General features: G+C 51.5%; 7 protein-coding genes across 7 annotated transcripts; 4 read left to right on the top strand and 3 right to left on the bottom strand.

The window, feature by feature from the left end:
• Positions 1 to 3,531: 3,531 nt before the first annotated feature.
• Positions 3,532 to 5,258, top strand: GGS23DRAFT_589721 (uncharacterized protein). Its single transcript, XM_051517646.1, has 2 exons — positions 3,532 to 4,674; positions 4,747 to 5,258. The coding sequence occupies exons 1-2, from the start codon at positions 4,240 to 4,242 to the stop codon at positions 5,092 to 5,094; spliced, it is 783 nt and encodes a 260-aa protein (XP_051367281.1). The 5' UTR covers positions 3,532 to 4,239; the 3' UTR covers positions 5,095 to 5,258.
• Positions 5,259 to 9,098: 3,840 nt separating this feature from the next.
• GGS23DRAFT_589704 (uncharacterized protein) lies at positions 9,099 to 9,910 on the top strand. Its single transcript, XM_051517645.1, has 2 exons — positions 9,099 to 9,527; positions 9,590 to 9,910. Exons 1-2 carry the CDS (start codon positions 9,415 to 9,417, stop codon positions 9,738 to 9,740), a joined length of 264 nt encoding a protein of 87 aa, XP_051367280.1. The 5' UTR covers positions 9,099 to 9,414; the 3' UTR covers positions 9,741 to 9,910.
• An 865-nt stretch (positions 9,911 to 10,775) lies between these two features.
• Positions 10,776 to 12,574, top strand: GGS23DRAFT_589702 (uncharacterized protein). The gene has a single exon (XM_051517644.1). It carries the CDS (start codon positions 11,365 to 11,367, stop codon positions 12,325 to 12,327), a length of 963 nt encoding a protein of 320 aa, XP_051367279.1. The 5' UTR covers positions 10,776 to 11,364; the 3' UTR covers positions 12,328 to 12,574.
• A 97-nt stretch (positions 12,575 to 12,671) lies between these two features.
• On the bottom strand, positions 12,672 to 14,683 carry GGS23DRAFT_443120 (MFS general substrate transporter). The gene is made up of 2 exons (XM_051513944.1): positions 13,273 to 14,683; positions 12,672 to 13,215 (listed from the first exon to the last, which is right to left on the bottom strand). The coding sequence occupies exons 1-2, from the start codon at positions 14,442 to 14,444 to the stop codon at positions 13,017 to 13,019; spliced, it is 1,371 nt and encodes a 456-aa protein (XP_051367278.1). The 5' UTR covers positions 14,445 to 14,683; the 3' UTR covers positions 12,672 to 13,016.
• A 704-nt stretch (positions 14,684 to 15,387) lies between these two features.
• Positions 15,388 to 16,096, bottom strand: GGS23DRAFT_589698 (uncharacterized protein). The gene has a single exon (XM_051517642.1). The coding sequence runs from the start codon at positions 15,955 to 15,957 to the stop codon at positions 15,565 to 15,567; it is 393 nt and encodes a 130-aa protein (XP_051367277.1). The 5' UTR covers positions 15,958 to 16,096; the 3' UTR covers positions 15,388 to 15,564.
• Positions 16,097 to 17,039, top strand: GGS23DRAFT_589696 (uncharacterized protein). Its single transcript, XM_051517641.1, has 2 exons — positions 16,097 to 16,746; positions 16,800 to 17,039. The coding sequence occupies exons 1-2, from the start codon at positions 16,489 to 16,491 to the stop codon at positions 17,031 to 17,033; spliced, it is 492 nt and encodes a 163-aa protein (XP_051367276.1). The 5' UTR covers positions 16,097 to 16,488; the 3' UTR covers positions 17,034 to 17,039.
• Positions 17,040 to 20,638: 3,599 nt separating this feature from the next.
• On the bottom strand, positions 20,639 to 24,687 carry GGS23DRAFT_442958 (ras GEF). Its single transcript, XM_051513943.1, has 2 exons — positions 23,909 to 24,687; positions 20,639 to 23,839 (listed from the first exon to the last, which is right to left on the bottom strand). The coding sequence occupies exons 1-2, from the start codon at positions 24,461 to 24,463 to the stop codon at positions 20,768 to 20,770; spliced, it is 3,627 nt and encodes a 1,208-aa protein (XP_051367275.1). The 5' UTR covers positions 24,464 to 24,687; the 3' UTR covers positions 20,639 to 20,767.
• Between the last annotated feature and the right edge of the window lie 1,052 nt (positions 24,688 to 25,739).

Below are 25,739 nucleotides of genomic sequence, written 5' to 3'. Positions count from 1 at the left end.
GCGGAAGTACGGGGCGTATAATACTTATTAAGGCTTAAGGATTAGCCGATTAACGTCCCGGAATTCCTCGGTAGAGGATAAGCGGCGGAAGGACTCGTCGGGCTACTTATTTATTAGGTTTACCGGTAGCGGTATCGACTTAGCCCGCTAATACGTTACGGCTTTCTTCTTATTCTCCTTAGCCTTCTTAAACGTCCCGGTAATCTTTTCGTCGGTAATCCTCGTAGCCTTTAGTTATTCGAATAGCTTAAAGGCGGTCGCCCGGTTTAATTTAAGGAATTACTTCTAAATAATAGGATTTATTATATATATATATATATAAAAAAAAAAGATAGGAACGACGAAATTATAAATCTAGAATTAAGAAAAATCGAAAAACGAATTAAAACGAAGATAGAGAACCTAAGAAATAAAAGAAAGGAAGTAGATCGGAACTATAGAATAGCGAGAAATAAGAGAAGAGGTCGGACGAGAACGAGAGAGTCGAATACGTTATTTAAGTCGTAAGTACCGTACTTAGGAGAGTTTCGATAGTACTTATTCTAGCCTACGTTTAATTACGAGTCTAAGAACGTACGTACTTATTACTTTACTAAGAGTATATAATAAGAAGCTATAAGCTAACGCGTTTCCTATTATAGCTTTATACGTATACGGGAGAACGCGTTTTCCTAAAGCGTTAGCCGTAAAGGTATATCTAATTATATCGTTAATACGTCTTCCTTCCTTCCTTTCTTTTTCCTTTTTAGGTATCTTATTTCGAAACCTCCCTCTTATAATTATTATATTCTTATTAATCTCTAGCCTACCTTTCTTATTATTAATTTAAATTCTTATTTTTACCTTTAACTTATTATCTTTTCTTCTCCTTTCCTTAAATTCTTTTTTTTATTTTTATTATGTTTTCCTCCCGCTCCGCCGGAATCCCCTCCTCCTTCTTCCTTTCCTTCGTTTATAAAAACATACGTCGCGCCGATCTAACCGACCTAATAAAACTCCTACGGGAGATTTATAATAATAAAGATAACTAAAGTAATATAAAGGAGTACTAGCTTAATACTTTAAATAATTACGATTCGGGAAAGGGCTAGATCGAATTAAGATCCGATATAACCTAGGCCTTCCGGCTATCCGTTAATCGGCCCCGAACTATAGATTAATAGTAATAAAAATAAACGAAGGTAGCTTTAGCTAACTCTTTCGTTTACGTCGCCCGTTACGACTACTTTACTAACGAAAACATCCGTACCTTTTATATTATAATAAGTTACGACTTCGAAGATAAGAAGGTAGCCTTCGAAGTAGACCCGTATTAAACGATAGGCTATCGATCGATAGGATCGTTTGATTTCCTAACCCGCCGATACCTCCTCGATAACCCCGCTTTTACTTTAGTTTTTACGATTTATACGGATCTAATAAACCCCGAACGAGCTATTACCGACCCTACGAAGTTCTCTTAAGCCTACTTCGCCGTAACGCTATATCTTCCTAAGCTCCGGAAACTATATAGTTTTAATATAATTAGAAACGACGCCTTCGATCGAGCGGCGTACGCGCTCGGTTAATTATAGCGAGCTTAAGAAAACGATAGCCTCGAGCCCGGTATAATCCCTTAGTCTACTTACTATATCGCGTTAATAAACTAATAAGATAGCTATAGCTACGGTTTTTAAAGCGGTATTTTACCGTATCTTATCTTTAAACGACCGATCGAAGTCGTACGCTAGGCCTAAGAAAATAAGAGGCTTAACCCCCTTAATATTATAAGAAAATACGCCGAAGTAGTAGAGTAATTTTATAACGTTCGGGTTTTAAAAGGAAAGGTTAATATCGTTAAGCGTTTCCGGTAAGCCGTAAATTATTAAAAGCGAATTAACCTTATTAACGCTATAATATCCGCTTAAAGTACGCCGATCGGTAAGCCCCTTAGCCGTAAATCCTCCGTTCGGTTTATCGCATAAGCCGAAATCCGCCGTTCCTTTATAGCCTTAGTATTTAATTCCCCTTATTCCTTCGTATTAACGGACGTAAACTTCCGCTACGATAACCTCGTTAAGGTTATAACGCGCTCCTTCCCTCCCTCCGAACTAAAAAGGATTAAGGCTTTCTAGTCGGGGAAGACCTCCATACCGTATAAGTAAAAGAGAGATACCTAATTAACCCTCGGAACGCGCCCGCTCCCTTACTATCCCCCTAACTAAGAAAGCTAAGACGAAACTAAAAAGAAGGTAGCCGAAATAAAGAAGGAAAACGTTAATCGGGTTAGATCGGCGAAGGTAAACCGGGCTAAGTTAACCGTAAAATAATAAAGAGGCTTCCTTATAATATTAAACGAAAAGCTAAAGGTATAACGATAATAATTAAATAATAACCGGTAAAATAAAGTTTCGCGGTAGTTTTTAAGGGAAGATATTAATCGGAATATATTATACTATTCTTTTTAATTTAATTATTCCTTACGGTATAATTAAACTAAGGAGGCTATAGTAATACGGTAGGACATACCTTCTTAATATATTACGTAATACGTTACGATAGGCCTTATACCTATATAGAGTAACTATAGTACCCGTAAGTACGGAACATATTATATTTATTATTTAATTTATTACTTAGCTAGATTACTATCTTTATTATTTTTACTTTAATTAAAGATTCGTTTTTATTATTAGATTCGTCGTTCTCCGATTAATATATTTATTTTAATTATAGGCGCTTAAGTTACTTCGTCGTACCGCTATAACCGAATAAGTAACTTTTACGTTTTACCCCTTTTCTCCTCTTACCTCTTATACCTTCGGGCTAGCGACTACTATATCTCTACGACTAAGGAACATAGCTAAGATACGATAACTATATTAAATTCCTTACCTCTCGATTAATATAGCGATATTAGTTTCATCTATCTTAGACCATCGTACGTACTATAGTCTTCGATAAAATATACTTTCGAGTAAACTTATCCGGGTCTCTAGCATCGCGTACGCTCTGCTCCTCCTTAATATATAACTCATTTTAAAAATTAAATTTATTTTAAAAAATAATTTAATATCGGTTCATTATTTATAAACTTAAAATTATTATATCTTTTTAAAACTTTTACCTTAGTTTTACCGTCTATATTTAGACCATAACCCCGTTCGGTATTATATAACTTATATTTACTTAAAGAGCTTGAAAAGGCAATTCGACTGATATAACTTATAACCTTTAAATCCTTATATTTATAACATTATACGTGTTTGAAAATAGCGACTTTTTCCTTTTTTTGGTGGGGAGCAGGGTGGCCCGCGGGGGGGTGGCCCGTGGTCCTGTGACAGATGGTATATATCATATATAGGGAACGGCCATGTGTTTATGTCTATAAGTAGAGACAGATTAATCCTAGTCCGGGGCGGCGTTGCTACCTGTCAATATTACGCACGAGGTAGCTTGCCGGGATATTAGCGTGAGAGGGATTCAGGCCGGCCCCGACACGCGGGTTCCTAGACCCGTTATCCCGCCACCATCCCGGTCTTTGTTCTTCTCCCGGATCTCCTACCCCCTGTCGTAAGTCGTGAGCCAGGTCGTGCCCCGCCCTCGGTTTACACCAACAATCAGACTCGATCGCTAATACTCGTTCAACATATCTTCCTGTGCTTCTGTCCTGATTTTGGCTCCCTTCTTCGATTGTCGTATTCCCCACTCCCAGGCACGCCGAGGAATCGCAGTTGCGGTGTTTAGATCTCATGCCGTCGTCGTTGAGTAGGTATAGAGAGATTGCCTACCAACTAATAATATGTCGCGGCGCCATCTCAGGCCCTGAGCATGCCACAGCCTCTCTAAGCTCAGTAGTAGAAGTGATGGTGTAAGTCTGTTCGCCTTCAGCCGCTGAGGAGCCGAGACGTCAGCATACTCGATCTAGACTCCCACTTCGGGAAATTGATTATGCAACCTCTTTGATCGGTCGCTCATCAGATTAGGGACGGCGAGGACGCTGTTGGTGCCATACAGGGCAATCGCAGCCCATCTTGACGTAGATTGCCATCTTGACCGCGTAATTAGTCAAGTATGTGAAGCAAACAATTGTTTTCACTAATCCGCCATGAAATTCTGCTCAACCCCGTCCCTCCCTCTACACCCCTCCTCTTCTCTCCTCTCCAACCAACTGCTTTCCCGACTCGCGTCGCTTCAAACTTATCAACCCCCATAACTCAAGCTGTTAGAACCCAGCTCGGTAAACAAGCTGTTGCAACCATGAGACCCTCTACCGCCCTTACAAGCCTTGCCTTCGTGGCGTCTGCCTTCGCCCAGGGCGTCTCTCCGCCCCAGATGCCGGGCGTGAGCTCTCTGTCCTCGCGAGACCCGTTCCAGTGCTCGCCCGGCAAGAGCCTCAGCATCTCCATCGATGCCGGCAAGCTCACGACGACGCTCCCAGAGCTGCAGTTCCAGGCCACGAGCCACGGCCGGACTGACACGTATGCCGGCTGCCAGTTCAGGGTGGAGCTGAATGACTGGTACTACCGGTATCGCGTTGCCATCTCGGGCGCCACCGTGAGGGGCCGGGCGAACTTGACCGACGGCGCGCAGATTTACCAGTTCAACACCACCGCCACCTTCCGGCTGCAGCACCTCAAGAACCTCAGTCCCATCACCCCGCCTGAGGTTACGAATCTGTCTCTGTCTACTATGGTGCGTTGCTCTTCTCTAGCCCGCCCGCCTTCTCGCGCTGTGGCGTCCCTTCTCCTAACTGACACCGAGTAGCTTACGCAGCTGACGCCGGCGAAAATCGGCGGAGACGGCAGCTTCACTGACGACTTTGATGTGCCTGTGGCGTCGCCCGCGCAGCTTGTATGGTCGCCGTGCTTCCACGGCACGGAGGGCAGCTCTCAAGATTTCACCTACATCGACTTCGAGGTCTCGGCTACCAGCAGCGACGGTACCGGCGAGGGGACTAGCCGGCTAGACTCGGGCTTGACTGTCGATTGGGACCTCGCCTGGCAGGAGTGCGTGCCGGATTGGGGTGAGACGTACTCCTGGGGCGAGCAGCGGGTGGAGGACTGGCAGACTTGCACGTACCGTTCGGAAAACAACCAGACCTTCCAGCGCTAGGACTCCTTTTTTGTAACCCTAGGTGTTATATCACACGCAGACCCGTAGACGCCCCGCGTGGTTCATGAAGAAAGGCTGTATGTGGGATTGTTTCCCCGGCGCATACCTATCTTCGCATCCTACGCATTAGCCGGATGCCTTACCTGCAGGCGAATAGGCCGTAGCAGCGCTACAACAGCGGCTCGACACTCTTCTGTTGGGGTCTCTCGATTCTGCATAGTAAGAGGTAGGTACCTGTAGGTCTAGCTTTGGTGGGTTCCCCCGGTGGTTGCTGTGGAGAGCACCCACTATTACGCCCTCCAATCTGCCCATCTCCAAAGGGCCGACGCCTCAGGGCATGCGCCATCTCCCGCTCAGTGCTTCACGACGGGTTTCCTGCCATAAGCCATATGCTAGGCGGCATACTTATGCCCACACCGCCCTGCGGCTCTACTACGTGCGTTCCTCATCCATGCTTTCGTGGCGTAGGCAACACGGGTGGTGATGATCTTTGCACAGTGCCGACTATAGGCTATTCTCCATCTTCCTGAAATGGCGAGGTGGTTATATGGTAATGTCCGTTACGGGGTAACGTTGACATAGGTGCGATTACGCGTGTATACCATATCGATACAAATCGATGATATCATCATCTTAGGCTAGGTCGTCGACCTTACATATACCTACAACGGGTAGGTATTATTAGGTATGTATTATGTACCTATTGGGTGTGATGCCTATACAATTCGATACACCCTCCTACCTACCTGTTACCTGCCTATAGTACACACCTAAGTTCGGTACCGAACTTCGCCCTCTATGGTACCTACTCATTGATTCTATTGGGTCGCCCACACACATCACGATCCGCCCTGCTCACCTTTGTGGGTGAGGGTACGATCAGTTACTTTTCGTACACAGACCGATGCAATTATTCAAGCCAAGTCCTTTTCATCGACCTAAGTTGCTCGAACCTTGGTTCCGGCCTGCCCGTTGATATGCCCCTATCCCCCCATTTCTAGGTCGATAAAACTGCCAGTATTAGTACGTGAATCCCGCTTTCGCTAGCATTAGTGGTGGTGACCTTGCCGGGGGTAGCTCTGGAGGGAGCTCGTTTTTTATTATCCCCGCTCCCTCCCCCTTTTCTCTTCATGGTTTTCTCTTGTCTATTTTGAGTGTTCGACGGATTTAGGATTGTTGCTGTCCGACCCCAGCCACGCTTCTCGAACGGATCCGGTCGTGTTGGCAACCAGCGAAAATGGCACCCAAGTTGACAAGATTGAAGTCCATGGTAGCTCTATCGGGCAACACGCGCGCCGTGAGACCTCGCCGAGCCTATAGTAACGACCTCACGGAAGATGGTACGAACCCGTTGATGGAAAGTGACGCAGGTAAGAGCTGTCGCGCAATGGACATAACATAGGCTGTATGGCGACACTTAACTCTCGACCCGACCCATCAGTGCTAACTTCCCTCTCGGGGACAGGGCCCGGCGACGACGCGTGGAATAGAAGCGTCTGACCCGACCCCGCCTCCGGGGCAATGCGAAGTCCAACTGGCCACCCTCATGAAGATATCCAACTTTGCCGCCGGTAGCGTCAAGATGATACATTCGAGATCCCGTAGCAAGTCAGCAAGAGAGTCCTCGAGAAAGCGCGAGCCAGCCCGGAAGGTTGAGCACTAGTTCTTGGCGGAATGTGAGTCGTCGGGTGCGACCCTCGGGTTCAGTTTGCCCAAAGGACTATTATTCTGATTCCCTTCCAGCAATAGCTAGCTTTGGCTCGGTTGTTGCGAGAAGTTCGGTGTATGATTCCTCTATGTCGGGTGGACGATATCAATAGCACAGAGCATCAGGCTCTACCCTCCGATTGTGCCCCCGGCGCGAGCTGGGCCGGCTGGGGTGAGCGCGGGGTGAGGATGCTGAAACTATTGGCTTCTGGGCTTGGCGACTGGAGCGCGAGCTCTCAGTTGAATATGTACAGGACATAGTCAAGGTCGTGCGTACGGCATGGCACACGAGTAACATCTCTGACCACTTCGAGCATCTACGCGCCAGCACCCCGATTCCACCGATCCGCACAGGTAGAGAAGAGGTCCGTTGATGTCGGTTAGCAACGCTTTGATCTACCGGCGAATTATATACCTACTGGTGTACGTCCTCGCTTATATGCCAACGAAACAACATCAGAGGATTCCCCAAGTTGGTGGTGTGACTATACCTCCAAGGTATCCATGGTTGAGTCCCATCAAAACACAGACGCCTACACTTCCTCCTTCAGGTGTGCTGGTTTATATAGTCGGTATTTGTTTCCCCCGGTGGCAAGTTATCGGTATGAGTACCCACTAGGAGGATTAGACGGAGAAACTGTATGTATATAGAATCGCACGCGCCAAGCATCACGGCCTTCAAATCTTAGAGCCTTAAGGACGGAGTTAGTTGAAGCCGTCAGCTTCTTCTTTTGAGAGGTGTACCTTAGCCGACTCAGGTGGAGACTGAGTAGCTCAGCTAGCTGTTCAACTTGGTCTCGTTGGCATTCCGATTCCGAGTTATACAATCAGCTTGCGCAGCAACTTTGTAGGAAGAAGATATAACCGATCCACAAACCTTAAGAGTCTTACAAGCATAAATCAACGTTTTCCACGCCTTCGATATTTATGAAGCCACACATAAACAGTAGGCATTTCTAGTTATACCACACGATTTCTACCCGAAACTGCATCAATCTTTGGGTAAATTATCGTGGTATTGAGCTATTTCTATGTTCCATACCTTGACGGGCATTTTTCTTCTCCTGTAATTACACACCTCAGCCGAGCCGAAGCCCTACGTAGAGAATCCTGTACGCGAAATTCCAGGAATAGGGAGCACCAATTACGGGTATATACCTGTATATAAATGCCCGCAGGCCTCTCAGATGCGGTAGATATGCCCTCGCACGTGACTCCTCAGGCAGCTATCCTCAACTCGAGACATACCTAGCCAATATGACCCAGTGGATTAGCTCCGAGAGTGAATGAACTGAGCAGAAGCAGAACCCGTTGGTGTCGAGAGCAGCGCTTGCTAGAGGCCGTGAGTCCGCTCGAGTCAATCCTACTGGCGCCTTCTTCTCGGTTAGAGACAAGGCGGGCATTGGTCTATCTATTACCCCCGTTGCCGGCGGGTATCATGACGAGGCGCGTCATTCAATCGAAGGCTACGAGGGGTAGCGGCGCGCACTTACTTCAGAGTTGCTTCGAGACAAAATGAGGGGAGCCGTACCCCGGATCGCTGGAATAGCGACGATACTAAGGGCATACTGAACCCGACTCGATTGGGCCTGACTGGGTGCAAGATGAGAAACACAATAAGCCACATGGTGGCATGGAACTGCGAGCCCCCGGGAATCTCACATGCCAATCAACGGCTACGGAAATAATATCTATCTTCGGGCGACGCTCGTACTATGTGTCGCCGTGAGACTCGCAGGTAATAACATTGGCCTGTGTCGCGGCTGCTTGCAGCCGATCGGCAGGACTTGAAAAGGCACGGTCTCATAGGGCCATTCATTCTCCTGGGCGCTTACTTGATCTATCGGGTGAGCCTGGATGTCAGCTCGTCGAGCCCCTTTGTGGAAAGGAATCTTTCCGAACTAAGACCTCGGACTTCCGGTGGCAGCACCAATAACTAATAGCTTCACCACGCCCTCCCGATTTGTAACAGTGGCGCCGGGGAGATTGCGAAGCATGAGAGCACACGCGAATACCTGCGAACTAAATGAGCGGTCTATTACAAAGATTAAATGGCTTCAAGCCCCAAAGCTTTAGAAAGAGGTGCAATTCGTCTGCAGTCAGCCGATTGCGGCTTAGGCCTAGGATACGCGCCCTAGGAATAATCTTGGATATGAGGGGAAATATCTTGAGCCGACAAGTACGCCTAGAAGATGGCTGCCGGTGTTCCAGTTGCCTTATTTTAGTCCCTGTCGGGCAGCAAGGACAGGCACTTAAGGCAATAACCCGCCCCATTTTCAATAGGTCTTCTCTCTGTCTGGTTATGATACCGCGGAAACAATAAATAATATTGCAGGGAAATACCATGTGCCGAGTCGGTGAAGCCATGGGGTTTATTACATGTCATGCCTGCAGCCTTCGCACACTGCACCCTACGTAACAAGGTCACAATGTTTGACATGATAGGTCGTCTAAAACATGATCTTGCGGTCAACATTGGTATAAAGGACATGCTCCTTTCGATGGGGTGATTTCCAGAGCAAGTGAAACTTGTGATACTATCTTGACTGAAATACCTTGACTACTAGTGTATTCATATTCCCCATCCGTCCTCATCAAGCGGCCATCTTTGCCATGTCTCCTCAACCAGACTTGGATACATCAATTGAAGACAGGAGGATATATGGTTTTGGTCCAGACTATCGCCTGCCTTATTCATGTCCTTGCTGTCTCGGGACTTCACGACTGTAAGTGAGTGCCGTGATAAAATAATTCACAACATGCTAACCGAGGTCCCCTCCCCTCCTAGGGTGAAGCAGTGCGAGCCCTGTGATGGCACAGGGTTGGTGTGGGACTCTCATTCAGATAGCGCTTACGAAGGTCAGGATGGGAGACAGACGGCCCCTGGCGGACCATCTACAGGGAACTCTTCTCTATCATCCTGCGGTCAAAGGGGTTGAAGGCTCCCTGGGACAGCTTCTCCTTCTGGCACCACCTAATATAGTATAGACGGAGCAAGATATCGGCACAGAGGTAACGGGGCATGGAGCAATAACCTTCTAAGTCTTGCGAGGTTTGGTATTACGGTTACGACCTGTCTGTTGTAGATACATAATAAAAAGTTTCCAGCGCATTCAGCTAACCCTTTCTCCATAATGTTATATATTGCCTGTTAATCGGGCTATTTCTCCCCTATCATAAAATGCCGCTGCATATGTGTGCTTCTGCCCGGAGTACACCACGATTCCTTTTTGGCCACGGGCTGTAAAGCTTCAGAGCCGCCTAGCGCATTCAACATAGGCTGCGATCTAAAGGAAAGGGGTTCAACCTTATAGCCACTTTTAGGCATCTTCCCACCTCAATACTAGCCAAAGCGGACCATCAAGCCCTCGCAAGTGTCTACAGAGACTCAGAAAATCGAGATTTTTTCAGGTATAATACGGTACTTGTTCTTAAGCGGCAAAGTGCATAAAGTCTCTAAGCGCATGAGCTTACAATATATGCCGAGTTTCTGACGCCTCGCTAGTCTTCAGATCCGGAATGCTCGACCTGGAGCAGAGAGGAGGTGGGTGGTCAAGACCATGTTGCCCAAGAAACCATATTTCCAAGCTTACCTCTTATCCTGGGATCTAGGTCATGAAGCCCAGGTCGTATTCTGATACGTTTCATAGACGAGACCCCGGCTGCGTAGGTCTCGCAATGAGAGTGGGAGATAAAGGAGACCGGTAGATGTTTTATTTAATTTGCTTTCGAACTCTTTAGGGGCTGGAAGGCTTTCCCGGTCAGGTTATGGGGGAGGGGGGGGGTGAAGACGCGAATCAACTAAGCTAGGCAACAAGTTGTGGTAAGACTAGATAAGGGGCTAGGTATTAGTATGAACCTAGGGTAAGAGTATATAGTCAGCCTATCGTGTATAAGCCGTCGCCACCTGGATCCTTTAATAGGGAGTATGGGAGGACGCCTACAGTCTACCTTTAAAGTGAGAGGCGGGAGTATGTAAAGGCAGAATGTAATAGTGACAGACACCACACCCCCCCGATACTTAATTACTTCCTGGTCCCAGTCGCTTAAGATAAATCCCCCCTCCAGGCCCCCTCGTGGAGACCATACCGGCTGCGTGTCACTGTAGCATCGATCAAAGGCGACGCCCGAAAATGCTTGATACAGATATTCTGGGGGGGATAGAACGAGGCCGCGGCACATGGGAGTCCAACCCTTCGAAAACTAAGGCTTTGCTATTCTCTCCTCCATCATTACCTCTTTGGGTCCGCGCACCTAATCCCCCAGATTCCCGAGTCGTATTTTAATATCCGCCAATTGCTCGTGCAGCAGGCAGTGGCAGTGAGAATTGCGCCGCTCTATTTTTCCCGCTTATTCTACCGGGACCGCCTCTGTTCATGGCAGATCTCGGTGGTGTTGGGGAACGGCACTTGCTCTCACGCGGCTATTTAGAGATCTAACGTTGACTAAATAGCAGGTACCGTGCCGTGAAGGCGATTGGGGGGAGACAGCTCGACTGTTGCCAAAGGAAGAAGCCCGTCTGCTAGAGAAACGAAGATAGGAAACTATCGAAAACCTTCTGCCATGATGTATCACAACCTGCTGCGCGCGGCGGTCGTCGTCGGGACAGCGCTGCTGTCGACAGTCTCGGCCGAGTACGAGTGTAACCGGACGGCGCTGATGGAATTCGCGGACCAGTACGTCGTCGCGCACGAGAACGGGCAGCTGTACCACCTGGACCACATCGCCGACAACTTCACGTACATGGAGAATAACGCGACGCGCGAGATCACCAGCGGCATCTTCTACCACGCGCTCAAGATCGCCCACCGCCACACCATCATCGACACGGTCGACTGCTCCTCCTTCACCGAGCTCATCATCACCCACAACGTCTCCGGGCAGCCGGCGCCGTACGTGATCGGCACCCAGATCCGCCACTCGCCTGGCGACCTGACCTGCTACCTCATCGACCTCCTCGTCAGCACGACCGGGTCCTGGCTCTTCAACGCGACGCGCACGCTCGAGTACGCGTCCAAGGAGAACTGGTTCCTCATCGAGGAGGGCAAGCGCGACTCCCGCGTGACGCTCAAGAACGCGGCCGACGCGTACCTCGACATGTGGAGCAACGCGACCGCCGAGGCCGCCGTGCCGTGGGGCACGCCCTGCAGCCGGCTCGAGGGCAGCGTGTCGACCGGCAGGGGCCTGCCCACGGACTCGTGCCGGGTCGGCGTCCCGACGAACCACCAGCAGCCGCCCAACTCCCACCGCCGCTACGTCATCGACCCGACCTACGGCGCCGTCAGCGTCCTCTGCATCTTCGAGCATCTCGACAACGCTCCCGACAGCCACGAGTTCCGCCTCGAGAACGGCAAGCTGCGCTACATCCACACCATCACCCTCGCCAACAGCGGCTCCTTTGGCCAGCAGCCGACCGCGCTCGCGTCCCGGTCGGAATCCGCCGAGCCCGCCGAACCCGCGCCCACGCCGCTCGCGAGGTACAGGGTGCGGGGATCCGGCCCCCTACGCCTGTCCCCGGAATCGTAAAGTCGTACCTGTTAGGCGGCGCTGCGTGAACTATTCAGCCGCACGACGGCATATTACGGGCCACGAGATCCCTAATCGCGTATGACCCTCGGAGAATTGCTGATCGGTTCATATACACATCTCACATCAGACGCCACACATCCTACGTAGCACCGCGGTATCAGGTTAGGCGGCACGGCGTTGTGTCGGGATCATCCAGAGTCTAGTCAACGCCAAGATCAGCTTTAGACCCGTAGCTTAAGGCAATTTGATCAATGGTTGCCTCAAAGCTGAGTGTGTGCATGTATTCATCAAGGGTATAACAAGACGCGGTGTAGACGTGGGGGGTATATATATGTACATTCAGAGTCCATCACCTACTCGTAACTTCGCATTACCTTAGCTGGTCCGATAACTCAGCCACTTTAGGGTTCCCCCCCTTTAACCCCCCTCCCGAACCCGTGTAACTTATAATCGACTACAAGTATAATCAAGCACGATAACTATACTCGTCTCGAGGGAAAACAAAAGTATGTCTAGACAACTTCTTTCCCTTCGGGCAACGTGTTGGCGGCTTTGACGTCATCGGCGGTCTCGTCGCTGAATTTTAGGTCTGTCTCGATGTCGGTCGTATCCTCGATCTTGAGGAAGATGATCGGAGCCGCGATGAGCAAAGATGCGGCGCAAACGCCCCACTAGAATCGTTACGGTTAGCGAATAGGGGCAACGTTGCCGAAGAGGATAGGGCGCGGCGCGACGCGGCTTACCGTAGCAGCGAACAAGGTGCTGAATTCGGTGTGCAGACCATCCAAGCGCCAGAAGATAGCGGCGCCAGCAGACTGGAGGCCCTTGTAGAAACCAGCCATGTTGGCCGTCTTCCGCCCCGAGTTGGACAGAGCGCCCATGTACCTAGCGATCCACACAGTCAGCCCATGCCGTATTCCTGCGGAACCACGAAAAACCTACCAGTAAATGCAAGTCTGCCAGATAGCATCGTACATGCCGTAGAATATGTACAGGAACATAGGCCCGATGAAGTTGGACCCGGTCCAGTCGACCCTTTGAGGGGTGTATTCGTCCGTGGTAGTGACCTCGCGCGAGACCTGCTGTCGCTGCCATTCGTAGCCGCCTCCCCAGATGATGAAGGTGAGGGAGAATAAGGCGACAAACGAGATCTTGGCACGCATAGACCGGCGAATCTTGGGGTAGTCGAGGGCATATCCAAAGATGACGGCGCCGAAAATTTGCGAGAGCCAGTAGAGCAGGTTGTTCAGCGAACGGGTGCGGACGTTGAAGTGGGCACCGTTGACTCCGTTCTGCTGGTAGGTGTAGAAGATGTTGGAGGCGAAGAACATGGGGAACAGCGCGATGACCCAGGGGCTAAGAGAGATGCATTCCCACAGCCCGATAAACTCACTCTGCCAGGTGGGGTTCTTCATCACGATAACCTTCGAGCCGTCCTCTCGGATGACCTTGTCGGCATTGACGAGAAGCACGGCCAGAGCGGCGCCAACCAACATGAGGACGATGAATCCGACATAGGTGCCGTCGGTGACGGTGCCGCCAGTGTTGTTGATGTTCTGGCCGAGGGGGATCAAGCTGCCGATGACGGCGCCGAGGTTGAAGATGATCCAGAACCAACTGATATAGCGGCCCTTGGACTGCTCGGGGGGGTAGGACATCATGATGGCGCCTTGGGCGGTCCAGAGCATGCCGGCGCAGAGACCGAGGAAGGCGCCGGCAAAGACGACGAAGCCGACATTCTGGGTGTGGTTGTAGCACAGAAAGCTAGCAGCGTAAATGCAGTAGCCGAGGCCGCCGAAGGACAGTGTGGTCTTGACGCCGAGCTTGTTGGCGAAGGAACCGGAGAAGAAGGCGACGACGGCGAAGACAGAGTAGAGCGCGGTCGAGGCGTGGTCCTGGACGGTAGGGTCGACCTGACCAGCACCACCGAGACCGCCGAGCGCATTGTACATGCCGGGACACAGGAAACACACCAGGGCCACCATCAGTAGCTGGATCTTCGGCGACGCATACCAGAGCTCCCTCCCGCCGACCTTGACACCTCGGTAAATCCAGCCCTCCGGGCGCGTTACGTGCGCGTCCGTCGCTACTGGCGTGTCTACGGATTCCGCCATTTTCTGGAGGCTGGCTGGTAAATCACTCAGCTAGGTTGAGATTCGGACAATGGATATGGCTGGCTATTTGACATGTAAAGTATGTATAATAGAATCCAGCTCCTCGGAGCAGACCTAGAGGTGGGAAGTGTCAGCCTGGGTTGACCGCCACGAGAAATACAATAGCAGCCGGCATGGAAAGAAGAGAAATATAACGGAAGTGAACGCCACTGAGAGTATAGCGGTAACAATGGACAGCAAGCCAGAGTGCCCCTAGCTGTCGATCGGCGAAGGGAAATACGACTCGACAAGCAACATGGCGAGGCCCAATCCCGGGGGGGTATAAGAAATAGGCACCAACCTTAGTCGATCGCCGTCACGTCTAAATTAACCCGACCTCTTGTTGTTAGACGGGAAGCGTGGTGGGAGAAGCGAGGCAACAAGACAGGCGAGGTGTGGTCCCGGAGCGAACTGGGCCATGAAATATAAATACCTATTATTACCGAAAGGAAGGAAGAAAAAAAAGAAAGAAAAAAAGAAAGAAAAAAAAGAGAGAATCCCAGAATCCCTGTACTATGGTACGTCGCCGCCTACTTAGCCTTAGTAAGATAATCTTGGGTCGCTGAGGGTTTCGATCCATCGACCAGGTGCTGGGAGGGTGTTGGTGTGTTTGTGGTGAGATGCCATTACGGGACGGGGATGCATTCATTGTTTGTGTATAGATGCATATACATTGACTACGTGATATATTCACATTACATTCATAGGTGCGGTACGGGTACATGGCCCCCCCCTGGATGCCCTGGAGGGAGGCATGTAGGTATCCTTCCATTCAATTACATGGACGTTACATGCCTGCCTTGAATACTGTGGGCACGCATCCTTCTTGATTGCCCTTGAATGGTACGTATATCTCGGGATATATTTCAGGACACAAATGCACACAATGACCTGGACATATTTTGCTCTGTATATGTATATAGTTGCTATCTTGTGCAAGACAATGGTGCCAGGCGGAGGCGGGAAAGGAAGCAAGGGAGGGGCCATATATTATCGACATACGCACATCCCATTGATGCATGTATGTAATAATCCCATACGCGAATGCCCTCACTACTATATACCTATATATATATTGCTACTACTCCCTGTAAAAATATGCGCATACCTGCATAGGTGCCCTCTCTCCTGCCTTTAAGCGTGGTAGGCCACAACCGGCCCGGCCTGCTACACATGCAACTCTCGCCAACTCCAGTTTGCGGTGTGTGTGTGTGTGTGTGCATTCATACCGGTGTGGGTGTGTGGGTGGGTGAGTTGTGTTTGTGGTGGGTTTGTGTGCATGTTCGGTATTGACTGTTGACGATGTGGGCGGGCGTGGAACATCCCATACCAGCCACTCACTGAAAAGGGGAAAAAAAAAAAAAAAAGAGCCCGCCTTAGCTGGGTTGCTATTTACATCTGTATCTACGTGTATGCATTGACCAAGTCGGCTAGGGGAGAGAATGAAGAGAACATGGCATGGATGCGATGGCATGGCACATTTGCCCGCGCGGCATGCGCTTACATATGATGAGTGTATGTTAGGTGTTTGGCTGTAGGACCTTCAATTCCAAGAGCATGGCATAGTACGGTGACGCGACCGGATAGCCAAGGTGGAAAGGCGAGAGGGAGAGAGGGGACATTGGGAAAGACGGGAAGAGTCAGCTGCGCTCCCATTTCATTGTTTCTTCCCACAGTGGTTACGTGACAACGCCTCGTTCCGATAACCTGACCATTCCCGTCCATCCTGGCCAAACCTGGCCAGGTAGACCTCTTCCAGGCAGATTACCGTTGCCTACCCTACCTATCTAGCGGAAAGGAATCTCGCACGCACGGCTAACCTGGCCATGGTACGTGCCATGTGCCGACTCCGTCGCTTGTGCGTGCGTATGGAGGAGGTGGCTGGCCCGCCCAGGATGCCGCTCCACCAACAGCGGGTTTCTGGGGATTCGGGAGGGGCGTCGGAAGCGCGCTAGGCGGGTTCTGACCCAGCTAGTGGATACGATCCTTCGCAGGCTGCGTCGAGATGTTCCTGGCCTCTGGGTGGTGGAATGGCATGGTACTGTCTCTCCTCTCTTGCTGGGTATCGGCAGCACACCTCGTGTTATCTGGGCCTGGCGCGAGGAGAGAGACCGAAATAGAAACCCACGATTTGTGTGCTATGCCTGGAGTCCTCTCTCCCCTCCTCTCGCCTCCTCTCCTTTTCCCTTCTCTCTGTTTACTACGTACATTTCCATCCGTGTCGGGAGAAATCAGAGAGACAGTGAGGCCTGGCTATCAAACCCTGACATGTCTTAGATAATACGCAAGTGCTGACAGAATGGAAGGAGCATATACCTGCCTAGGTGCAACGAAAGGCACCTTTGGGGAGCGGGTTTTCTCCCTCCGCGTATTTCTTTGTTATCATCATTGTTGTATTTTATCAGTATTCTCATCATCAAAAAAAAATTTTCCTGCTCCTTTTTACGAGTACACTGTTCGGCGTGCTCGTTCCTCCCGTCGAGGGACTTCGTGCTACCCCCGACCCAGGCCTCTCGATACCACCTCGAGACAGGGATCAGGCGCCGATAAGAGGGCAGATAACAGGCGGCCCGAATGGGGAAACTAGGCCCTCTCTGATTGGCCAGAGCGCGTCCAAGGTCACGAGGAAGACCCGCCTCCACGGCCCTCAGGCGGCCACGATTGGCTGATGTGGGGACTGATGTGGGGAATGTGGCTTGTCCGGGGTAGGAAGCTCCAAGATTGTGTCTCGCTCTTTTCTCTCACTCTATCTCCATCTCTATTCTAATCTCTCTTATCTCTCCACCTTCATTCACCCTCCGCCTCCGCCTCCGCCTCCGCCTCTCGCGCCTTTTCACTCGTGTCTCTCACCCTCTCCCTTTCTCTTACTCCCTCTCTCGCTCTCTCGCTGTACCTGTTGTCAGGTGTGTCAAGTATATCCAAGTACTTACCTGCAGTACCCTGCGGCGCCTTGGCGAGGGTCAGCATCGACATCGCCTTATTGGTACATGGTAATATCGGCACGTCCCTGTCTGTACTTCGGATCCTCCTTATTCCTACTCTACTGCTCACCCCAGGTACCTGGCACACACACCTCCCTCCCGTACCTCTTACACACATCCATCCCATTACCTCTCCTACACACCTCCTAATAGGCCACCGAACCGACCCAAGAGGGAATCGTAGGTGATGTGCAATAGATCTGCGCCTGGCCGGCGCCTGATACGATATGTAACGTTGCTCAGGGCTCCCTTTCGGCCGTCCACATGTCTCATTTCGCTCACGGGATCGAGTCGCCGATAACCGCCCCGCCCCCCCCTCCCAGGTCGCGGACGCCTTTGGCAGTCTCGAGAGCGAGGGACGCCACATTTCGCCGCCGTCAGCCGGAGAGGCTAGCTGAGTGCTACGATGCACCTCGTGTACGCCGTCCGTCCCAGCGGGCTGGGTTCATGGTGCAGGATGCTGCTCGACCTCGGAGCTGGGAGCCGCCGGGGTGGCAGGCGGAGGAGGGACGACGCGACGAATGGCATAGGCTCGGTTATCTACCGGCCCAACCCTTGACAGGATTGACGAATCTGTCTCGTCTCTCTTGCTCGAGAATCTGGAGTCTGGAGTCTGGAGTCTAGTCCGTCCTGCCCATTCCCTGTCTCCGAATGGAAGAAGACGGCCGGTTGCGGGCGCGTATCTCCGACGCTTGCTCACCACCCGTCCGTCCATCGATCGATGAAATGGGCTTTGGTTGGGCACCTAAACGGCACTCCTTTGTCTCCATCCCCATTCCCCAACCCTATACGGCCCCTTTACCTGCTACGCTCTGCTACGCTGTGACTGTTGTCGTATCCGCACAGGCGCAGCCCGTAGCCGTCCGTATTCCCTATGCACATATACAATCTCTTATGTACATATAGGTACCGAAAGGTAAGCATAAGACCAATCGGCTGGTCCTGGACGAGGTCGTATCGTCGCCCCGCGTAAGGTTACATCCTGTCGTGGACCAAGTCAGCGGCTCAACCACGCGTCCGCCTCGTCCGAACACGCACGCACCATGCAATCCAGCACCACGAGCTTCTTGACACAGCTCGCCTCTACCAGAAAAAAGGAAGAGGAAAAACCGGCTACGTCTGGTCTGCTTCGTATCCGTCATGCACCCACACCAGCAAGCCACCACCCGCGACAGCTTCATAACCCGAATACTCGGTAAGCCTCGGTTAACCCCCCAGACCTGCCCACACCCTCGTTGGGGCCGCTCTCGCTCACCACTCTCGCTATGCTCGGTGAGTAATTCGACAGAGGAGAGGATACGCTGTATACCGTGCCGCTCTCTCCTTGATATACTGATCCGTCTCACCAATCCTACCGTCGTCGTGGTTATTACCGTCGTTGCGAGTAGCATCTATTACGCGACATGACATGCTCTATATATTGTAGGTGAGATAACCTAATAACTACTATTGCTCTGAAGCATTTGCCCCCTAATATTTACTATACCATCTGCAGCCGTCGCATAACTGCATGCAACCCCTATCCTCCATCCCTCTGAGCCCACGACAGGGCCGGCGCTGACCAGGCCGACTGGCCAGCTCTACCAACATTAGAGTACATCGAGTCTTCCGCCTGGCAAGGAAGACGCGCTGCGCATGCCGAGGCAAGCCTGCACCGCCGGCGTCGCCGCCCAGCATGGTAGTAACGATATCGAACATCCTTAGACCGTCCCGAACTGGCAACTCTGCCGAGCCTCCGGATGCGTTTCTCCCGCATAGGTAGCTACTATGCCGGATATTGACACGGACGCGGGTGAAATCGAACGAAGCGGACGCAGCGAGCACCTCAGATAATCATGTCGTGCTAAGAAGAGAAAGGCGCGACACTAGGTATACCCGCTGGGTAAGGTATGCCCTTCCTTTCTAGCCCGCACCGGGCGGTCTCCGCCGCCTCGCCTCCCCCTACGGCGCCGTGGACACGGCTACGGTGTTGACAGATCGGCTGTACGGTATGCGCATCACTAATCGACCATCTACTATCCCCGCCCTCCTACCCCTCGGGTCGGCTCCGTCTACTGCCAGCACCGTGTATCCCGTCGCGGCTCTCCCGTGTCCGTGCACTTAACGTTAGCCACCGGCCCCCTAAGACCTTCGCAACGTGTCGGAGGTTAACGTCACGGTCGAGAGAGGAGGGTTTGTATTGAAGGAGCCCCGGAGGTGGGATTGAGATAGCTTGAGCCTCGACGCATCCTGCTGCGTGGGGGAAGAAGGAAGCGGGTATTTCCCCAACAAGCCGCTCATCCCTCCATATGTGTCCCCTATAGATGTAGACTAATATCTACTCTATCGAGCACTCGACGACACTCTAGCAGAAAGCTTCTTTTTCTTTTCGCATAGGCGGAGGGTTGCCAGGGTGACGACGCAAGAGATAGTGTAGCCACAAGAACACATACAGCATACAAGACGGTTGGCAAACGAGCAAATGGTTTTCTTATTGAGATTTATGTATCGACAGTGTGTGAATCCGACTAAAGGGGGTCGCCCGCATGATCGGGGAACGGGATCAAAGGCGCAGGAATCCCGCAGTACGAATCGGCGAGGCGCCGGCCGCCGTCCCAGTTCAAGCCATGGACATGGTTTTGTTTCGGGGTCCCTGAATAGATGGATGCCACCGCGGGCCTGAGTGCTTAATTACCCAGCCACAATTCCTTCTCGCGTGAGATACTAGGGTACAGCTTCTCTCTGGTCCCGTGTAGCAGGGTACAGTTAAGTATCATCTATCCATACCGCATCGCCAAATGGATAATTCTGCCGTACTCCTCATTTATTCTCGATGAGTGTACAACATCCATTACCAGGACCCTTTTGTTTTTCCTAATATCCTCATGAATTTTCCGCACACATACCGACCCTCCTCTTTGCAAGGGAAACACTTGCGGCGGTATAACTCGCAAGACCATCGCGCGTGATCCTCAACCGCGAAATGTTTACGTGGCCAAGTAACATATTTTGACGGACCATCCCCGTCCGGTCGTTTTCCCCTCCCCTGACCGTGAACGCCAGCATCCGACGATGCGGATACCTCCAAGGAACAACACTGGTGGGCCGGCAGATCCCAAATACTTCATAATCGAGGTGAATAAATAGAACGACAAACGACAGGGGTATCAATAGATGTGATGGAAAATGACAAGTTAGTTACTGTGGGGTGTGTCGACCAAAAGGTCGATTGTAAGAGGATGTGACGGTTGGGGGGGGGGGGGGGGGGAGAAAAAATTTTGGAGATAGTTCACGTAGAAGACGCGCATTCTGGGCACGTGTTTCTTACGTAGTGATAGCAGTAGGGTTGCTATTATTGTGGCGATCTCTCGAGATCCAGCCGAATAGATCGGCCTTCTGCCCAGATGGGGTGGTCGCCGACGGACCGTCAATGGGGGTCTTCAAGACATTTTCTCGGGGCTCGAGCAGTAAGCTCTTTCGATAGTAGCTCACTTGGACATTGCCTTGGTCGGACTCCTTCACTCTCGTGATTTGAGCCTGAATCCATTCCTGCATGTCCGAGATCTCGGTAAGTCGATAAGGGATCTGGAACCGCTGAAGGTCCCCTATGATCTTAGCGGTCCGAGTGTGCTTGTCAAAGTTTATCACTGTCAAGTCCTCATCCGCCGGGCCGGCCCCAGGTAGTTGTTTTGTCGCCGGATTGCCAATATCAACAAAAGTGAGGTCGGTCAAAAACATTCCCAAGAACGGTAAACAAGGGGGGACATGGCCCTGCAGGCGAGCTCGTAGAACTTTGTTGTTGTTGGCAGGCTCGACAATAGCTTGTAAAGACTTCAACATCTCGCGCCGTCTTGGGCTTACGAGATCCCACGTCTTCCGTAGGCGGCTTATAATTGAGTTATTGAGACTGCATACGATGGACATAAGGCCATCGTAGTTGTTGAGTTCAAGACACTGGTGAGCAATCTTGATCCACTGCTTGATGACAATAGCGCGCTTCTTCACCTCCGGTTGTTGGAGAATGGTGTCCGCTACGAGGTTGGAGAGGTCGGTGGAAAACCCGGACATCGTCTTGACATTGGGAGAGGATGCACCATTCTTCTTCATCCACTGCGAGCCTAGCAGCTCCTCGGGGAGAATCGAGCAGAAGATGTTCATTTGTTTTAGGGTTAGCTGGCGGGCAATCTCAAGAGGTTCGAAATCCATAAACGAGGGACAGGTGCCTCCCAACTTCCAGTTATTGAGTAAGCCCTGCTGGCTCTTAGAGAGAACCGGATTGGGCATTGGCGTATCGGCGGGGACATACTGAGAGATCGAGGTGCTCGTCTTCCCCATCGAAGAAACCAAACGTGGTACCAACGACCCGTCTGTGGAAGAGACCCGTTCCGTAAGCTCTGTGATACGTTTTCCCGCCGAAGGGAGGAGTGAACCAAGCTTGAACTCGGCGAAGTTCTGAATGAGGGGAAGCGCTTCGCGGTCTGCGGAATCCCGCCAATGCGACTCCAGCCACCCTTTCAATACATTGTAGACACGCAACCTCACAGGATTTGCCGTGCTGGGAGCTTCTCCCACGTAGTCAAACCGCTCTATCAGCGTTTCCACCAACTTTACAGGTGTGCAAAACAGGCGGAAGGTGAGATAAAAGGCGGATACAAACATAGCATCTGGTGTTGCTTCGTGAGTCGTGAGACGTTCAACTAACGCCGGCAGGGAGCCACCAGTGACCTGTCCTTCCTTGTTGAACATTAGCTCATGCGCAAAGGTCTTCTCCAACAACTTCGACTCGAGCTCATCAACCTCCTCGCCCACGCTAGAGCTCCCAGCCACACTCAGCTCCGACATTGACGGCTGGGTTTTGGGGGCAACAGTAATGTCGGGAGTAGTGGCGCGAGAAGTGTCGGATACCATGCTAGCCTCCGAATCTCGGCTGAGATAGGTGTTGTTACTGCCCGAGCTCGAAGCAGTGCCAGTGTCGGAGCGGAAGGAGCTGTGATATTCGCTATCGTGGAGAGCTTCCGTGGCGGGGCTGTACGGCTCGTTTGGCAGCAGAGACGTAGTCAGTTTCGGCAACGCGGGTAGCGAGGGTCGAATAGATGACACGGAAGATGCCATGCTTGACGCAGCATCGTCAGTGGCCATGGACTGCGGTCGGGAAGCGGGCGGTGACACATTGCCAGAATCTTGTCGCCTATGCACCGAATCACCAACAGGGACCTCTGGGAGAGGTTTATCCAGGGGTTGGTGGGCCGGATGTACAGGTGCTGGTGACGCTTCCGAGTCTTTCGAGTCTGCGATACTTGAACCGGCTGGAGTTTGCGGCCGGGTCTGTGAAACGGTCTCAAATACGCCCAGATCGATACCCAAGTGCCCACTCTCGACTTCGAATTCAAAATCGCCTATCCGCTCGAGAACCCACTTGGTTTTGGCGACACATTCACCGGCCGCCTTAACACAGCCGGTTGCCGCAAGGAGGAGCCGGCTATTATCCTGCGGCACAATGACATCCTCGCCATCTGGGCCTCTGTTGCCCAACACTTCGCGTGCCAAGTAGACCAGATCCCGTATGCGGTCGTACATGGCTACACGCGGCTGTCCCAGCATCTCCGAGACCGATGTGTTGTGGTCGCAAATCGCATCAATCACTGCGAAAAGATGCCCGCCGGAGACGACTGAGTGTTTGATGGCTAGGGCTAATTCTGGCCGCGATTGGGATTGGACGTGTAACCTCCCAATAAAGGATCCAAGGTGCGACAGAAACATATCATGGCAAGTGTTAAGTCGTTCCGAAACAAGCTTCTGAGAGTGGGACGAGGGGGAAGGGCCGGCTAGAGACACCCTGTGTGATATAGTGGCCGATAACCGATTTCCGTGCGATGGTCTGACCTGAGACATCCGTTTCCTTGCCGTGGAAGCAGAGGAGTAAACAACTGACAAACGGGTGTTGGTGGACCCGCTCGCTTGGGTGCCCTCTACTGCCAGCGATGTCAAGCTGTTCGCGCCAACCTTTTCGAGGCCTTCTCGGGGAGTTGCAGCATCGCTGTGCCGGTTGTTCTGGAACGCGGCAGACTCTTCGGAGGGAGGTGTTGGTGGAACGGATGACTCCTCGACAACCGTTGCCATCACCGTTACTTCAGGTGCCCGGAGCTGCCTATCCTCCTCAACCAGGTCAAGGAACCGAACGCCTTTGACCACAATTTTGAATGCTCTGAGAACCATCTCATCGATGATGTCGTTGACGTCGTTGCCAGATTGCAGAGGTTCCTTCAACGTCTCTTGTAATCGTTTCGCGATCTTGACTAGCGTTGAGAGCTCAGAGAGCAATGACTTCCGGCCCCGGCGCAGTGTTTCGCTTCCCTGGATTGTAGGTGACTCCCGGGTCAGGCAACGCGTGCGTTCCTACGAGTTTCGTCAGCCACCACAGATAGACGCTTGCACGCGACTCATCTGATCCCGGATCGTGCTTACTAGTAAATAGCGTACGCCTGCGATGATCCCCTTCATGAACTCTTGATTGCCGAAGATATCTCGGTCGTTGATCGCCGAGCTTTTCAGCAAGTCCCAAAAATTCAGGAGCGCCTTCAGTAAGTTCCTCATCTCCTCTGGATCGTAGGCTCCGCAATAATTAGTTGGAAGCCATCCCCTCGCTCCGGACATCAGTAAAGTCCCATCGGCCCATCCATTGGTATGGATCGAGTGAACCAAGACCACATCCCCCTCGTTCAACGGCAGAGTAATGGTCGAGTCGGTAGTCGGATATGTCGGATGGAACGGGAAGCAGGCTCGTAAGAAATTGTGAAAGATGGGGTTTGATGGTGGCGGGTGAGGAGCCGGTTCTTCGCGGGAGTCATTTGGGGTTGCCGGCGGTGTGATTTGCGATTGAGAATATGAGCGGGTTGATGTCATCGGCCTTGCATCTTGCCCATCTTGCCCGTCATCCGTCGTATTTTCAAACCGATGCTTGTTAATGGTGAGAGGAGCTACTTGTAGGCTCGCTCGCATAGGATGATCGTCCAGCATCATGATTGCCGTAGAGCCGAACCGTAGAGAACCATTAGGGCACAGTACTGCTGTTACTTTCGCAACAGCTGTGAATTTAGGAGACACCCAAGCTCCCCAGAATACGGGTACCCTTTCGTTGACTATTTCGTCAGCCAGGCTCTCTTGAAGGGTCGAGGCGGTTTCAACAGGTCTCCGATAACATAAAAATACGGCACACTATAAGCGTGTCCTAGGAAGTCCAGGTTTAGGCCGAGGTAATTTGAGAGAGAAAAGCGGCTCGTGCCCAAGTAGACAATATAGAGGGGGGGATGAACGATTTTCTGCGGAAGTGCGAAATGTTAGCATAGAATACGCGATCGCGTTGTTTGTAATCGTCACAAAGTTGGCAACCCTAAGATGAGATGGAATGGAATGAAGGGAGGGAAGAAAATGGGTGATAGGATTCAGGGCGGAAGGGGTCCAAGCCAGGAATGTCGAGCTTCTGGAGACTCTGCTAACCCTTTTCAGGATATGCGCTTCACGTAGAGTTTCAGGCACTATTCCCCTCTAGTGAAGCCCTCTTCCATCGAGTTGGTTGCATGCCAGAGTAGGGAAGATCCTTTCGCTCTGTCCCACCTAGCGAGAGAACAAGTCGGGAGGGAATTAAGCATGCAGGTATGCGAAGCTCGCGAGCGAGGATGCGGCAACCCGACAAACGGAAGACCGATGCGCCCTGACCCTTTTCGTAGATCGAAGGCCATGCCACTCGCGGATATAAATATTCGGGATGATGACGGGGGCGGAAATTCCAAAAAAGAAAATCGCAATTCACCTTTCCGTAATACCTGGCTAGCGTGCGGAAGAAAACAAGGTCGGGAACGCACTTTTGACAATGATTAAAGTACCTTGGCCACGCACACACACACTCTCTCTCTTGGGGGTAGCAGAAGGGACCAGAAGTGTAATGGTAACGTCAAACCGATCCCTCCAGTCTCAAGTCTCGAGATCGGATTAGCTGGGTGTAAGGTACCCTGAACGATGTGCTCGCCTAGCTAGGAATTTCGCCGTATTCCTGGGTTCTCAGCACACAGGATAGAATTCGACAGTTACTAGACTTGACGGCCTATCTTGTCTAGTTGATTGCGGGGGGAGGCGCCGCGTACGTATCTCACGAGAACTGACACTGGTGGTGGGGAGGCGGAAGAGAAGAAGAGAGATAAAAGATCGAACGGATACCAAGGTACGGGGGTGTAGATGTTGTATTGTACTCTCAGACCTGTATAGTATCTGGGTTCGAGTCCCCGTGCTGCTGCGGCAA

Source organism: Durotheca rogersii, assembly GCF_024521655.1.
Source record: "Durotheca rogersii strain YMJ 92031201 chromosome Unknown GGS23scaffold_53, whole genome shotgun sequence".
Classification (NCBI taxonomy): domain Eukaryota; kingdom Fungi; phylum Ascomycota; class Sordariomycetes; order Xylariales; family Xylariaceae; genus Durotheca; species Durotheca rogersii.
The sequence above is the reverse complement of the archived record's forward strand: the minus strand, read 5'-3'. Positions and strand labels throughout refer to the sequence as shown.